At 42.4% G+C, this 16,849-nt stretch overlaps 1 protein-coding gene across 1 annotated transcript in view; it reads left to right on the top strand.

The window, feature by feature from the left end:
* LOC147184663 (disks large homolog 1) overlaps positions 1-16,130 on the top strand; it is a 47,127-nt gene extending 30,997 nt beyond the window's left edge. The window contains exons 9-15 of the mRNA XM_086085477.1: positions 3,947-4,053; positions 4,160-4,301; positions 4,689-4,761; positions 8,921-9,009; positions 11,722-11,818; positions 15,821-15,948; positions 16,014-16,130. Of these exons, the coding sequence (XP_085941603.1) occupies positions 3,947-4,053; positions 4,160-4,301; positions 4,689-4,761; positions 8,921-9,009; positions 11,722-11,818; positions 15,821-15,948; positions 16,014-16,130 (753 nt within the window). The remainder of the gene's footprint in view (positions 1-3,946; positions 4,054-4,159; positions 4,302-4,688; positions 4,762-8,920; positions 9,010-11,721; positions 11,819-15,820; positions 15,949-16,013) is intronic.
* The last annotated feature ends 719 nt before the right edge of the window (positions 16,131-16,849 follow it).

The following is a 16,849-nucleotide window of genomic DNA, read 5'->3' as shown; positions in this document are numbered from 1 at the left end:
GCACACTTCACCACTGTCTTACAGTCCTCATACATGTCCTGCACAACTTGAACATACTTCTCTGCTACTCCAGACTTCCTCATACAAAACCACAGTTCCTCTCTGGGCACCCTGTCATAAGCTTTCTCCAGATACAACTCCTTCTGACCTTCTCTGTACTTCTCTATCAACATTCTCAAAGCAAATACTGCATCTGTGGTACTCTTTTTTTTGGTATAAATCCATACTGCTGCTCACAAATGTTCACCTCTGCCCTCAGTCTAGCTTCAACTACTCTTTCCTATAGCTTCATTGTGTGGCTCATCAGCTTTATTCCTCTGTAGTTGCCACAACTCTGCATGTCTCCCTTGTTCTTGAAAATGGGCACCAGCACGTTTCTCCTACATTCCTCAGGCATCTTCTCACTATCTAAGATCCTGTTGAACAACCCAGTCAGAAATTCTACTGCTACCTCTCCTTGACACTTCCATACCTCCACAGGTATATCATCAGGACCAAGTGCCTTTCCACACTTCATCGTCTTCAATGCCCTTCTCACTTCATCCTTACTAATCTTTGCTACTTCCTGGTCCACAACAGTCACCTCTTCTACTCTTCGTTCTCTCTCATTGTCCTCATTCATCAACTCTTCAAAGTACTTTTTCTATCTTTCCATCACACTACTGGCATATGTCAACACACTTCCATCCCTATCCTTTATTACCCTAACCTGTTGCACATCTTTCCCGTCTCTGTCTCTTTTTCTTGCCAACCTGTATAGATCAGTCTCTCCCTCCTTACTATCCAACCTAGTATACAAGTCATCGTAAACCCCTTGTTTGGCCTACTTTCACCGTACGCTGCATTTCCCTGTACTCCTGTCTACTTTCTTCAGTCCTTTCAGTGTCCCACTTCTTCTTAGTTAACCTCTTTCTCTGGATCCACTTCTGCACCTCCTCATTCCACCACCAAGTCTCCTTATCTCCTTTTCTTCCAGATGACACCCCAAGGACTGTCCTACATTTGCTGTAGTTGTCCAGTCATTTGGAAGCACCTCCTGACCATCCTGAAAGTCATACAACACTCTTCCTTTTTCAGCTTCCACCATTTCGTCCTCTGCTCTGCCTTTGCCGTCTTTGTCTTCCTCTCCACCAAAGTCATCCTACACACTACCACCCTATGCTGTCTGGCTACACTCTCACCTACCACTACTTTGTAGTCGCTGATCTGCTTCAGATTACACAGTCTACACAAGATGTATTCTACCTGTGAACTCCTATCTCCACTCTTGTAGGTCACCCTATTTTCCTGCCTCTTCTGGAAGAAAGTATTCACAACAGCCATTTCCATTCTTTTTGCAAAGTCAACCACCATCTGTCCTTCTGCGTTTCTCTCTCCTGGATACCAAACTTGCCCATCACCTCCTCATCACCTCTGTTTCCTGCACCATTGAAGTCTGCACCAATGACAACTCTCTTACTTCTAGGGATGCTCAGCATCATTTCATCAAGGTCCAACCAAAAGTTTTCCTTCTCCTCCAGCTCACATCCTACCTGTGGCGCACACCCACTAACAACATTGATCATCACACCTTCGATTCCTAGCTTCAGGCTCATCACTCTATCTGACACTCTTTTTACCTCTAGGACGTTCCTAACAAACTCCTCTTTCACGATAACTCCTACTCCACTTCTCTTCCTATCTACACCATGATAGAATAACTTGAACCGTGCTCCTAAACTTCTAGCTTTGATCCCTTTCCACCTGGTCTCCTGAACACACAATAAGTCCACCTTCCTCCTCTGCATCATGTCAACCAGCTCTCTACCTTTTCCTGTCGTAGCTCCAACATTCAAAGTCCCCACTCTCAGTCCTAGACTCTTGGTGTTCCTCTTCTATTTCTTCCAACGAACACACCTTCCTCCTCTCCTTCTTCGACCAACAGTAGTCCAGTTTCCACCGGCACCCTGTAGGTCAACAGCACCGATGGCGGTCGTTGTTAACCCGGGCCTCGACCGATTCGGTATGGAAGTCATATATTTGATTCGAATGTTTGATTTGGCCAAAGTTTTTACGTCGGATGCCCTTCCTGACACAAGAAGACACTGGCTTGTGCCCCCTTGCGGCTACATTTTTTTATGATAGCTCATGACTTTGCAAAATATGTACAAATCACCATCTTGTTGAATGAGAGAACTTTCCTTAGTCTTAAGGTACTTTATTGCAAGCTGACTCAAATGATGTTTGTTTTTGTTTTGGAGGGGTTTTTTTTGGGGGGGGGGTCGTTTCAGTAGGCCACCCACTCATTCTTACAAGATTTGCACATACCACTGCCGCAGCTCCTTCCACTTTTCAAATCCCATCCTCCATGCCTCTCTGGCACCCACTCAATTTACCCACTGTGGGAAATATGACAAGCAAATAAAGGAACGCAAAGTAGACAGAATGCAGGAACCTTCACGTGCTTTTTGGTCGCTACAAGCATTCTGCATCTAAAGAACGGTTTTGCGTTGTGTGTTTTTTTGTTTGTTTTTGTTTGCTTTTTGACGGGGATGGGTTGTTGCTCTTTTTGTTGTCCTGCACAATTGTATATCATCAACTGAGGCTAGGAAAATATCAGATATTATTTGAGTAGTTCCCTATAATGTTTGATACAAAATGTATGCAAATTTTTTGATAAATCATAATTAATATTCTACTTAGGTACATTGCTGTTATGATTCTGGTGTGGGTCCCAGAAAACGCAGACAACAGAGCAGTGTACAAAAATGTATTGGATACAAAAAGACACAACAGAAAATCCAAACAGAAATCGCTTGCAAAGCAAGGAGAGAAAAAACGGTAACCAAAAGCGCACGCAACAACGCGGAAATAACTTTAACAAAAAAGTGTTTGCACCAAAATGGCAAGGAGAATAACTAGCGTGTTTACACATAAGGGCACGAGGCCGAATACCAAGAATCATAAGGCTAGAAACTTACAAGGGCAAGGCAAGATCGTAGTATAAGGCGAGACGAGAATCGAAGTTGAGGAACAATCTAGGCTAGGCTTGGGCGTCGGTGGCTGGCAAGTGGTACTTAGTTGGACGGGGCGCGTTTTCAAATATTTCCACTCTGGAGCCCGCTTTCAAAAGTGATCGCTTTCAAGCTCCGAAACTGCGCCATCGTGTGGCCGAACGGCCTAAACGGTAAGAAACTTGTGAGGATACATTTAAACTGGCTTTCGTGTGGACGGGGCCTTAAATAAGCCAACTGATTACATGAATGAAAACAGCTGTGTGAGTCGCGTTGGCGCCCCATGTGGTCAATTGGCTGCAACACAGCAACAAACAACAACTGAGCGCAGCCTGACAGCTCAAATCATGACAATTGCACTGTTGCCACCAAATAGATACAAATAATCTCTCTCCACAGAAACATTTTCACTGGGATGACTAGGCCACTTGTTTTGGCTGTGTTTTTTTTGTTAGTGCCTATCATTTTCCAAATCCATATAAAAGATGAAGAATTGTACAGACAACTATATGTTAGAGAGTAGGTACAATGATTCAAAGCTGCATGAGCACACTCAGTTTTTATTGAGCATCTTTTGAATCTGTCAATATGTACAGTATGATGCTGGGCTCCGCGCAACAGCAACCAGCACTGATTTTGAATTTTAGTCCTGTTTAAAATTCAGCATTTTCCTTGAAAAACATTTCCACGTGTCTTCAATTACATTTTTCTGTCATTGATCATTTATGTGTGTGGCAAAGTTTGTAAGCATAGCACACAACTCTTAAAGGTAACATCAACACCAACCTAGTGTCAACATAATTCAAGTTTTTGGTTGGTCCATGGATATTCATATTATATTGTGTATTATGTGAAAGACAGGTGACTTTAAAATTAAGGAAGGAAATTGAGGTCTGTGTTTGATCCTTCCACCTGCCAGATTTAAGGCATTGCCTTTTTGTCTGGTTGCGCAGGATGGACGTCTAAGGCCAGGAGATCAGCTCATCGCCATTAACAAGGAGTCCTTGATAGGTGTTACCCATGAGGAGGCCAAAAGTATGCTGAACAAAGCCAAATGCAGGTGGGTGGACTTCGGCATGCACATTTTAATTTTATGACACCTCACCACCTAATTCATTGCACATATGGTAATGTATGAGCAATTTATGTATCTGTTCTATTCCTAGTCAAGAAAGTGCAGCGGAGATTGCTTTCATCCCAGGTAAAGGACTTTTCCAAAGCAGTACATCTCTTCACAATGGTGTTCAGCGGGCAGCAGGCAACACTTTCAACTCTGGACGCTTAAAAGTCCACATCCGATCACCTGAGGTCAGTTCACATTTCTCAACTTCCCATTTTACAGCTCATTATATACATTTGTTTAGTTGTAAGGCAAACATTTTATATGAAGTCAAAAACATAAAACATTGTTTGTTTTTTACTTAAGTAACACATTTCAGTTATTTCACACAAGAAAACACCAATTTTCTGTATCTATATGTAGTATTGGATGACAGATATTTTTCAGGGGCTTAATTGAATTTGTAGTCTTCACACCATTGTGTTCACTGCTGCAATACAATGCTAATGCTAATTGAGTTAGTTTTAGTCTACAGTGCCACAAAACAAAATCTTAAGGCCAGTTGGTATTTACTTCTTTTCAGTTGAATTTTATTTTTTTATGTTGATACTTTTTGTATTTGCGTGTTTTTGTAGATCTGTGCAGAGGAGCCTGCCCCAGTGTCCTCACCTTCTCCTGACGTCTGTCCGCCGGATATCCACATTTCAGGTCTCAATACACATTATGCCCCCCTTGGAGAGCTGATCTACTGTGGAGTGACATTTCAAAACAACTATTCACCCAAATATACCAAACTTTAAACTTCTGGCAGTCATTAAAGTACAGAAAAGTTTACTAAACAATGCCGGGAGAAGGCGAGTGTGACCTAAGGGAAGTTTTTTGTTGTCCCTATTAGAATAAAGTGTAATTGCACATCCACTACAGTAGTTGGCAGTGGCACTCATTGTGAGAGAGTGCGTAACGAGTATTAGCTCATCTGCAGAGGTGTACTTACAACAAATTATACTATTTATAGTCGCAACGGAGAGTTGGAGAGCCGCAAAATATATTCTTCTTCTGTAAGAAAAATAATTGAGAAGCACTGACTTAGAGACAACGGAACTGAAGCCACTACAGGAAGCAGAGCTGTAGGTGGAGAGGTTGAGATTCATTGTTGGAAAAAACAATTATGAGACCAACCCTTCCACATGACCTCGAACAAAAATGTTTGCATTTGTGCTAACAATTTCTGATGTTTACTGAGTGTGTCTGAGCATAGGCGAGACTTCATTTGGTAAATACTTTTGATCGTCTGGGAAACTCACTTTTATACAAAACATGACTTTGGGTAGGATATGTTTATTTTTATTTACGGTCAATTCCTTGTTGTACTTAGCTATTTTGTGACAAATCCACTCAAGCCACTACGGTCCATTTTTGTTGCGCTGTAAAAAATAATGGAAGACAAAGCTGTTAGCAAGGTAAGGGAATTTAACATATGAAAACCCAATCAATCAAATTACGTTGCATAATTCTTACTGTAAATTTTTGATCGGGTATATCAACAACTGGGTTACTGTAAAATGCATGAGTACAAACAAAAGGCTTCTTTTGAAGTATGCGTGTTAATTAAAAGTTGTTTTTGTAATCTTTCGGTGTAAATATGTGTAAATAATTTCTTAAATTTTGTTCTTCTATTCAGTTTAGGTCAATAGTTGGGAAATTACAGTAGTTTGTTTGCGTAATGCCTTGTTAGCATTAGCTACTACCTGTTGCATTAGAATATGTTAACACAGTGTTTTATGTGATGTTAGTGAAATTTAAGTTAAGTGAAAGTGCATCGATTAAGTGTCGCCAGTAATCCGCCAAGTACCATGTTAACTGTATGTTCACTTAACAATTAATCCTTGGCTATTCCTCTCTTATAAAACCACACACATACACACAAAGAGATAGGAATAGTTTTCTACCCCGCATATCTGCCTTAGTAAATTTGTACCATCCTTCCTCGGACTCCGGCCCTCAAGTGGTTTTGTGGTGACACACTGATGTGAAGACAAGCCCCACGTACCTGAACGAGGAACAGAGTCGAATATCTCCACTGCGCAGCCTCTTAGCGGGTCACTCAGAGTTCACTGCTGCGAGTTCAGTTTGTTTCTTTCACTTTCATTCTCGAAAAAGATCGACACTTTGCCAGCTGTACAAGCCGAGATTCCATGAAAATGGCATTAGTCAAGTTCACTGCAATAAGGAAAATGGACCATGGTAATCAGCACTGATAATATTGTATACTGATAATGAAATCATTTTCTTCTTGTGGACTTGTGCTTAGATGTTACCGAAAAGTGTTTTGAATCCCTCCTGATACATTTGTTTATAATTTGATTTAGTTAACTATTTATTGACCTCTTTTTTTATTACATAGTTTACCATTTAGTTTAATTAATGTAAAAACTGTGATTGTCTGGCAACCAGTTCAGGGTGTACCCCGCCTACTGCCCGAAGCCAGCTGGGATAGGCTCCAGCACCCTGCGACCCTTGTGAGGAAAAAGCGGTTAAGAAAATGGATGGATGGATGGATAATGTAAAAACTTAATTATATCTTGGATCTACTGGAAGTTGATCGTGTTTTCAATATTATAATATCATTGCTTGTGGCCTGACCAACATCAATAAATGGACCTTTGACTTTTTGAAGAAACTTTTTTTTTTTTGTTTTACCCTTTAACGTTTTTATTTGAGTGGCCCAGGCATAATTTGTTCACATACGGTTTGTTTCTTTGGGTACCTCAGTACAAAAATCCCCCCCCAAAAAAAACTTAGGAGGGATATTTACTATATTGGACACTAAATTCATTTTCTATATCATATAGTTATTGGTCACTTTTAAACAGCTTCATAAGGGAGCAAGACCAAACAAGTTGCGACTTCTTTAAATTATAGGTGTCAAACTCCGGTCCTGGAGGGCTGCGAAACATCAACTTTGAACTTTGAAACTTTGAACTTTGAAACATCCAAAACCTGCAGGTTTTGGATGTTTCCGTTCTCCAACACAGCTGATATATGATCAGCTCATCAGCAAGCTCTGCATAACGATCCTGCTGATTGGAATTAGCTTGTGTTGGAAGAGGGAAACCTCCAAAACCTACAAGACTGCGGCCCTCCAGGACCGGAGTTTGACACCTATGCTTTAGATGAAGATCACTAAATTGAAAAAGGGGGAACATAAAGATTTGGCATTAGTTGTGGAGGACAAGATCAATGCCACTTCACCCGCACCCTCGCACTATGTGACCTGAGTTTGACCTGCATATAGGTTAGTGCAAGTGATTGGCATCTGGAGTTCCAGGGACAAACCTCATGAAATTACCAAACCATAAAACAGTTGACATCTTCCAGTGACAAACTTCATGAAATTACCAAACCATAAAACAGTTGACATCTTTAAAGGTCGTTTCAACGTCGGGGTTTCTTAAACCAAGTGAAATGTTAAATGAGTAATAATTCAACTCATAATTTAAGCATAAATGTAAAGAAACAGTTGCATATGCTAACCGCTGACATTTTCAACTACATAACCATTATAGCCGCTAAAATTGTCCAACGGGTTTTCCAGAGTTATATAGCAAATGGAGTGGACCTCATATGGGTAATACCTTTGTATTTTGCCATCACGACAGCCAAGCAGACAAATAGCTCCAATGTTAAGGGTCACACGTGGGTCCCAGCACCCAAACATCCCAATCCTATTGACCAGGATTAACACAGTCAAGGTTATTTTCTAGGTGGTCTGACCCCCTTAGCTCCCTTTCGGGCTCTTATTGGTTAAGCCAGTTGCTAGCTGTGACAGATGTCAGTAGTTTGCAAAGAGGTGGGTGCCAAGATACACGTGAAGGAGAAAAATAAGCTCCATATTTTTTGCCCTGGTTTAGTGCAGACTGTTTTATGATTCTAACTATCAGAGTGTTTTATTCAAGTGCTGTACTCTCTTTAAGCTGATCTCTCGGCCAGGCTTTGTCTTTGTCGCCCATCCTGCAACACAGCAGGGCAACAGCTCATCAGTGGTGTGCAATCCTGTTAGGAAGATAAACAGGCATGTGCCGACAGGTAAAGCCCTATATGCACGCAACTCTTTCAACTGGGGGCAGTTAAGATGAGTCATTAACACAAATGAATTTGTCCAGAGATTTTTCAAATGTAAAACAAAAACAAAACAAAAAGCTAAATATTCGTATAGGAATAAATGTCCCTTTGTGGTTGTTCACTCTAATGAAAGAAATGACAGAAAAGTCACGTGGATCATATGGACGACTGTTTGAGTTTGTGTGCGTGCAAGCAGGATTTAATGCACAGACTGTTGTCACGGCAACGACTCTGTCAGTCATCACTATCGGTTAGGGGTGGGACTGTTTAAATCCTTTGGATGGGAAGAGGAAAGGGAGGCAGGTTTTCGCTGCTATCAGGATACTCCCGGCAACACTGAGCGCTTTTATAAACACACACGCACACAGCAATGGCAGTAACAGTGGCATTTCCATAACAAGCAGACTCACAAATCTGGGACAGGGAAGCTCATCAAATTAGTATTAGACACTGGCTGTCTGCTCTCCTGTTTTTCACAGTGTTCCCTTGATCCCATCCACATAATCACTCATCTTTCCACTACCCCACTCTTTTTAATCATGTTTTTTTTTCATCCGACCCCCTTCACACTATTATCACTGCAACTACCCACTTGCACAAAATCCAGAGACAATATCAGGTTCATCCACTCTATTAGTCCAGATTATGGAGTGATATACCCTCTCTGTTGTTGTCTGATCAGCTCACAAACTATGCCATAATAGTCTTCCAGCCATTCAATTATTTGTTTTCTATTTTTCTCTAGATTCAACCAGTCAGAGGTCACCCACAGGAACCAAACCTAAGATCACACTAGACCCCTACATTCGGCTCAAATCAGACAAATTGGATTTGGTGAGTCCGATCAGATAAAAAAAATTTTTTGCTGCTGTTGCTTTTTTTTCCACAATTTAAAGCAGTTCCTAGTAGGGCTGGGTATCGATTCTAATTTCTTCAATCGATTCAATTTTGATTCACAAGAGTTCTGTTCGATTCGATTTACCTGATTTGATTCAATTCACTTCAGTTCAATCCGATATTGATTAATTATGGAACATCAAGTCTTCTTAAAGGATCTTCGTGCGGTTTGTCACTTTTTTACTCGCGACTGCCACCTCTGGCCCAAAGCGTAATTGCAGCATCTTTGTCAGGCTCGTTTATGGTGTACGTGCGAGTACGTGCACGATCTTAAAGCGACAACCACAGTTGACAAACGAAGACATGTCTTCAAATAAGGTAAGAAAAACTCCGCCCCTCCCCTCCCCAATTAAACTGTAGAGTGTGAGGGTCCGCAACATCTTCTATAAAGAGAAGATAAAAGCTGATAGGTGCAGTCAGCGTAAAACAGTCAGGGCTCTTCGTACTCATCTGGGCATTGGTGGAGCATGCATGATATAGAAAAAGTTTTAACATGACCCTTTTAAACGGCACAATGCATGCCATGTCAAGGACATGATAAAAACTCCACAAATATTAAGTTCCAAAGGAATTTTTGTGGAGGAAGTAATTATTTAGTTTATTAATGAAAATAACACGTTACAATCAGTTAAGTGTTACACAAACATTGACATCAGCAAGGATGAGATGAAAATATTTTCATAATTCTAATCTAATAATTGTAAATATAAACTTAAAATATTCTGAATTGTCTTAAAGTGCAATAAGTCAGGTTTTTCATAAATTTTAGAAAATACTTTAAAATGTATGTGAACAGTATAATTCAGAAAACAGTAAGAAAAAAAAAAGAAGATATTTAAATAATTGATTCATGGTTTTATGAATTGATATTGGGCTCAAAAAGGAAAATCGATTCTATATCGATTATTCAAAAAAATGTTTAACCCAGCACTAGTTCCTAGGTAGAATTAAGAATCCAATAATCAAAAATACAGTATACACCATGTTTTAACAGCCCTCTCGAAACCTAACATTTTTGGGGATGCACATCTGTCCCATGCAAATGAGCCACTGCTCCCAGCGTCGTGCGGTGGCTACTTGTGCTCAAGCAAGACATGTACCTAAATTTAACAACGAGCAAGTGTAAAGACAATAAAAGCATAAATGGACCATACGCATGGCAACGCATTAAACAGTTCCATTGGAAAGGTCAGGTGGTGTAATAGTCTCTGTTGCCAATATTGTATGTTCAAAGCTACTGGGATGCCATCTAATGTAAAAATAAGCTCCTTCGTTAACTTAAATGTGTGATAACTTGGGGTTTTGTAATAGTTACATTCAAACGTTTGAAGATGTTTTCAGGATGCAAATGGCGTCAAAGTGTTTACTTTTAAAAGACGAGTAGACAGCTCCTCGAGCCAAAAATGGGGTGTGCCGCTCGCTGTGTTCAACGATTCAACTCAGCTTTGAGTTGCAACACATTTCCCAGTGGCACGAACTACAAAGGAGATGTAAAGTTAACATTCACCGAGTCCATTTCACAATCACATCTAATGCAAGAGTCAGCGGAAGTCAACGCTCTTTCTCTGCTCGGTGCTGCTTGCTGCAGATATGGATCCTTTTAACGCTTTTCCAGTACTTGGATAACTGTAGCAAATCTTTCAGCTAATATGTCATACAGTAACTTAAGTCATTCCAGCAGACAGCAAGTAAACTTGCTGTCATTATTGTCACTATGCATTTATCTGTACCCGTAAGTTAAAACACCACAGATTCCATTGCATTGTCAAAACTCTAAGCCACCAGCTCAAGTCAGCAGCCACTCGGCATGACGCTGCCGTTACTGGGGGAGTACAGAAGCAGTTCATTGAATCAAAACGTTCAATATGATCGTTGTTCACAAGCAATTAAGGGGCAAGGTTCACCACTTTGTGATCACGTGTGTGAGCAAACTATAAAGACCTTTGATGTTTCCGTTCATCTCATTTCATGTATTCAATTAATTGTACAGTGGGAATTTCTCTCATTCTGATCAAGTTGCTTGCAGCTTCTTTTTCCTGTTTTGCACTCTTGTACCCTCAGCCAGCCCCAGGCTCTCTTCTCATCTAATTATTGATCTGCCTTGCAATCTGACTCTGCCTGCTCTTTTACACTGACCCTCTTCATTTGACTTTTTACCATCCTCTCTCAGCACTTTATTGCACGGCTCCTGACTCTCGCCCTTGCCTTCAAACATCACATCTCTCCGCTTTCTACCTCGTGTGACTGTCTGACTCAGCCCTATGGGCTATTTGTTCCCGTTTTGTGTATATCAGTTCATGGTATCTTGAAATAGGTGATATAATTTAGCCAAATGTATAAAATAGAGCTAAACATACAGCCTGCAATCAGTGTTGGATAATGACATCCAACTGTAAAGTACATGAATCAAAAACCCAATGCAGCTAATACTTATCAGCCATGCTTAGAGGCTGGATTTACTGACCTACTCTGACCAATGTGTTGAAATTATTACATCGTTCTGAAGACTGCTGTGCTGTTTGCTGTTTTTTGTGTTAAATGTATATGTCTTCTTTCAACTTCTTGGTACATATTGCTAAGCATCTCAAGCTGGACAGGTGTAGCGGTTGCCGTGAGTGCGTGTATGCTAATTCAGTTCATCACTCGCAGGCTCTGTCCTTTCTCGGCTTGGATGTCACAGATGAGAAAAGACAGAAGTTACGACAGAGCCTGACAACAGACCCGCAAGGCACCGTGGCCTATGGAGGTAAAGGCCTGAAAAACACGCACACGGGCAAACAGATAGATGCTTCACGTTGTGTCAAGTGCAAGTGACAGATCTGTGTTGAAACGCTGTCAAATCGCAGCCTCAGTGTGATGACTGTGTGTCACTTACTGGTTGTGGCACTCGTGCGCGATGTCACGTGGAACCACAAGCCTGCTCTGTGTCTGCAGTTTTCTCCCCCAAAAATGTGTTGAATTTTAACCCTATAAAGCCTGACCATGAAATATATGAGAGAAAATTCTGGATTCTTTGTAAATGGAGTATTTATTGTACGACTGCGTATTAGGGCCATGTACGATTTTTATATATAATTTTTTCCAGGCGGAGGGGGTTGGTGGTGGTGGTGGTGGTGGGGGGGAGGGGGGGGTTGTTATTCTAAGAAAAGAAAAAAAAGAAGAAAGATTCAGATTCAGAATATTTATTGTCATTGTCACAACGGAACAACGAAACTTCGTTTGGAGCAGCCATACAGCAGAGTTGGTAAAGTGCAAAATCCCACAAAATAAATACCCATAAAATAGCCCAGTGTAAACATTCGACACAGTATAAGACATAGTACAACAAAGACAACTTAAGGTCTTGTCATTAATAAAGTGCAGAGCAGAAATATTCAGATAACTGAGATGACATTGTGCCTCAGTGCAAAACCGGATCATTTATTATGGTCGTCAAACGTTGAGTAAGAAGGATAAATGGAAAAAGGGAGTAGTGACATTCTGTAACAATGCAAACCGGTTCAAAGTTATTGTTGTTGTTGGATGTTATTATTGTCCATAAAGGGGAGGCAGAGAGGGAAGAGGAGCAGAGTTCAGTAACCTCACAGCCTGTGGATACAGACTGTTGGCCAGTCTTGATGTTCTGGCCTGTATGGACCTGTACATTCTCCCTGAGGGCAGCAGGTGGAAAAGGTGGTGAGCCGGTCCCGTAGGATGTTCTGCACTCTACTCAAACAGCGAGTGGAGTAGATGGTGCTGATCTCAGGGAGTCGTTCCAATGATTCTCCCAGCAGCTTTCACCACCCGCTGGAGAGCCTGCTGGTCAGCCTGAGTGCAGCTGGAGAACCACACTAAGAATCCATATGTTAGAACGCTTCTGATGGCACAGTTGTAAAAGTTCACCATCAGAGATCTGGGAATGTGAGCGCTCCTCAGCTTCCTCAAATAGTAGAGGCGTTGTTGTGCCTTGCCCACCGCTCTAGAAATGTGATCACCCCAGGACAGGTCCACAGTCACTGTTACCCCCAGGAATTTGAAGCTTCTCACCCTCTCCACCACATCGTTGCCTATAGAGAGAGGTTGATGGTTGATTTGTTTTTTTTTCCTACGAAAATCCACCACAATCTCCTTGGTCTTTTTGGTGTTGAGAGCCAAGTTGTTGTTGTGGCACCATGACTCCCGATATTGCACCTCTCTCCGATAGTTTGTCTTGTCGTTGTTGGAATTGAGTTCGAGCACGGTGGTGTCATTGGCAAACTTGATGATGAGGTTGGACGGAGAGAAGTCAGAGCAGTCATGAGTGTACAGGGTATGGAGCAGAGGGCTCAGAATACACCCTTGAGGGGCCCCGGTATTGATGACAAGGGTGGAGGAGGTGTGTTTGCCCACTCTGACGCGTGTGGTTGGTTAAAAAGTCCAATTGCACAAGGTGGGGTTGAGTCCCATTTGGTGGAGCTTGGACCGGAGTTTGAATGGCCGGATGGTGTTAACGGCCAAGCTGTAGTCCACAAAGAGGGAGCCGTGCATAGTTGTTTTTATGCTCCAGGTGCTCTAAGAGTATGTGCAGCACCGTGGCAATGGCGTCCTCAGTTGACCGGTTCGCTCTGTATGCATCCAGTGATGGCGGTAGGGCAGCTTTAATGTGTTTGATGACCAGTCTCTCCAGGCATTTAGCGGGGATGGAGGTGAGAGCCACTGGTCTGTAGTCATTAAGACATGTGACGTTGAACTGTTTTGGAAGAGGAACAACTGTAGCTGCTTTAAAGCAGGCAGGGACAAGCGGGCAGGACAGCAAGATGTTGTAGATAGAGGTGAAGACATCTGCGAGCTCTACAGCACAGTCTTTCAGCACCCGGCCCAGAACTCCATCTGGACCAGCCGCCTTCCTGGTGTTAATGCTGCGGAAGGCACATCTCACTTCATGCATGCTCAGGACTGGAGATGGGTCGGTCGATGGGAGGGGGGGGGGGGGGTGGGGGGGCTCAGGACAGGGTCGGTGTTGTCCCTGTCAAAACGGGCATAGAAGAGGTTTAGGTCCTCAGCCAGAGTGGGACTGTCAGCTGAGGGTGATGGTGGTTTCCTCTTGTAGTCCGTGATGGCCCTAATGCCCTCACAGACTTGTTTCGGGTCTGTGGTGTTTTTTTAAACCTGGCCTCAATACGCCTCCGGTAGTGATATTTGGCAGTATTGATGCCCCTCCTAAGATTAGCCCTAGCAGCACTGTATGCCTCCTGGTCTCCAGGGTAAAATGCAACGTCCCTTGCTCGGATAAATTGTTTTACACCGTGTCATCCATGCAGGATTATTAGGAAACAATCTCCATCATGTGACATTGTCCACACAGAAGCAAATGTAATCCAGAACAGCGGAGGTGTAATTGTCCAGTGTGACACGATTGTTGGTGTCCTGCTCTTTAAATACATCCAAGTCTGTGTGGTGGAAACAGTCCTGAAGCGTAGAAACAGCGTTCTCTGGCCAAGTTCTCAATGTTTTCACTGTTATCCCAGTGCTCTTGCTCTTTGGTGTATACCTCGGGTGTAACAGAAGAGAGAGGTGGTCTGACAGACCCAGGTGGGGATAGACCTGGGCTCTATGCATCTGCTACATTAGTAGCCACCTGGTCCAAAATTCTATCTCCTCTGGTAGCACAATTCACATTTCGATGGAATTTGTGAAGCACTGATTTTAAATCCACTTGATTTAAGTCCCCAGCTGCAATAAAGACACTGTCTGGATGTGCTAGCAGGCTGTTGTGGATGCTGCTGCTCACTTGTGCTAACGCTAGCTTAGCATTAGCATCCGGTGGAATGTAAACAGCGCAGAACACACGAGAATTCACGAGGGAGATAGAATGGACGACACTTTAACAGTAACAATTCTGTCTCTGGACTACGCAGCTTCTCTATTGACATGATGTTCGTGCACCAGGAGTTGTTAATGTAGATTCATAGTCCACCGCCGGTCTTTTTACCATAGTACGCGGAGGAAAATCAGACACAAACAGTGATTTAAAGTCTTTCGCATAGCCATCTGCAGTCTAATCGCATCCATCTTGTGACGGCTCAACCTTGCATTGGAGAGGAAGATGGTCGGCAGTGGTGGTTTAAAGAGGCTAGCCTTTAACTGGGCCCACACGCCCCCGCGCTTGCCTCTCTTCTGCCTCCGCTCACAGCGCTTCCTCCTCCAGCCCTCTGCGGCAGGTGTCCCCGGGATTATTCTGACAATCTCCGGAGGATCAGATACTCCACGGACAGTTGATAATCTCCGTGCAGATGTAAAAGTTTGTTTCTGCTGTACTGAAACGTACAAAGCCTACGGCCTGCTGTGGCGGGTGTCCCCGGGGATATTCTGACGATCTCCGGGGGGATCAGATACTCCACGGACAGTTGATAATCTTCGTGCAGATGTAAAAGTTGGTTTCTGCTGTACTGAAACGTGCAAAGACTGTGTGAAATGACACACAACACCACCACCAAAGTGCAAAAGTAGGAGCTCCAAGCCGCTGCGTCTATGCGCGCCGCCATCCTAGGAAGGTTTTCTGGCTAAACCCGTAGAGACAAAGGCAGAGAGTCTTCAACAAAAGTTAACATGCATGTTTTTGCATGTGGGAGGAAGTTCCCAGGAAGAGTTACAGGAGCTTTAACAATGAATACGTGATCACAGTTCATCACAATTTTACTATTCAGGTAGAAGTTACATATGCAAGGCATTTTGTTTACACCTAGGGGGAAAAAAACTTACCTGACAGTCCCTCTCTGAACTTTGTTAGACTTTGTCGAGGCCACACGGAGCATTTTCCAGGACAACTTGGAGGAGCTCAGTTTAGGGACGGGTCCCTTCATGTTCTCCTGTCACGAAGCAGCCAGTCTGATGGACACGTCAGCCTTCCACTCCCCCGTAAGCAGTCATCTCATCCTTAATTATTTGGATCTGTGTGTGTAAATATGTGTTTGTGTCATCAGACATATGAATCGGAATGCAGCTACAGCAGTGAGGAGATGGAGCAGTTTCAGACAGAGGTGAAACAGTTGCAAACACAGATGAAGCAGCTCAAGGTGAGCACTCGCACTCGCTTTTAGACTCAGGCCACGGCCACACAAGTATTACAGTACATATGCTCAGATGTATACAGTTGACATTTTGTGTTGCACACTACACATAGTGTCGAACCAGACCACATACTGCTGCTGCCAAAATAATTACATTATAATCAATTGCAATTATTCCTTTCTCCAGCAGCTCATGAATGTTCAAAGTTAATGTTTAGGATTGTTCCACTATATGACAGAGGTCTTGCGCTCTACTTAGTGCTGTTCGGTTTTTAAATGCAATGGGTGTGGACAGAGATGTTTTTTTATACTAGATTGACATTTTCATTTTGACTGCAATTCTACAGTATATTTATAGTTGTCAACTTAATCAGCGTACAACTTTTAGCTGAGAACTGGACAATGCATAGAAAAAGTCTAACCACGTTTTTGTATGAGATCCAGAAAAATCATTTAAAAACTTTTTCCAATTTGACATCCTGTATATGTAACTGAATCGGGGGGGAAATGAAATCTTTGAGAGGGTACGTAAAACTAAACAAATGTGATAATGGGCCTGCACAAGTCTGCACATCCCGGTAAGCATGAGGAGACAATCATGACAACAACAAAAAAGTGTTCAAGTGTTTATGGTATAAGAACATTTTAGATTACAGAAAACCTTTGAGACTGTTTGATTACTTGAACTCACAACTTGCACAATTCACTGAACCACATAAAACTAAATGCTAGTTATGCAGGTTTAGAAC

This window comes from Leptonotus elevatus, chromosome 1 (genome assembly GCF_054856555.1).
Source record: "Leptonotus elevatus isolate MCC_2025b chromosome 1, RoL_Lele_1.0, whole genome shotgun sequence".
In the NCBI taxonomy this organism is placed as follows: domain Eukaryota; kingdom Metazoa; phylum Chordata; class Actinopteri; order Syngnathiformes; family Syngnathidae; genus Leptonotus; species Leptonotus elevatus.
The sequence above is the reverse complement of the archived record's forward strand: the minus strand, read 5'-3'. Positions and strand labels throughout refer to the sequence as shown.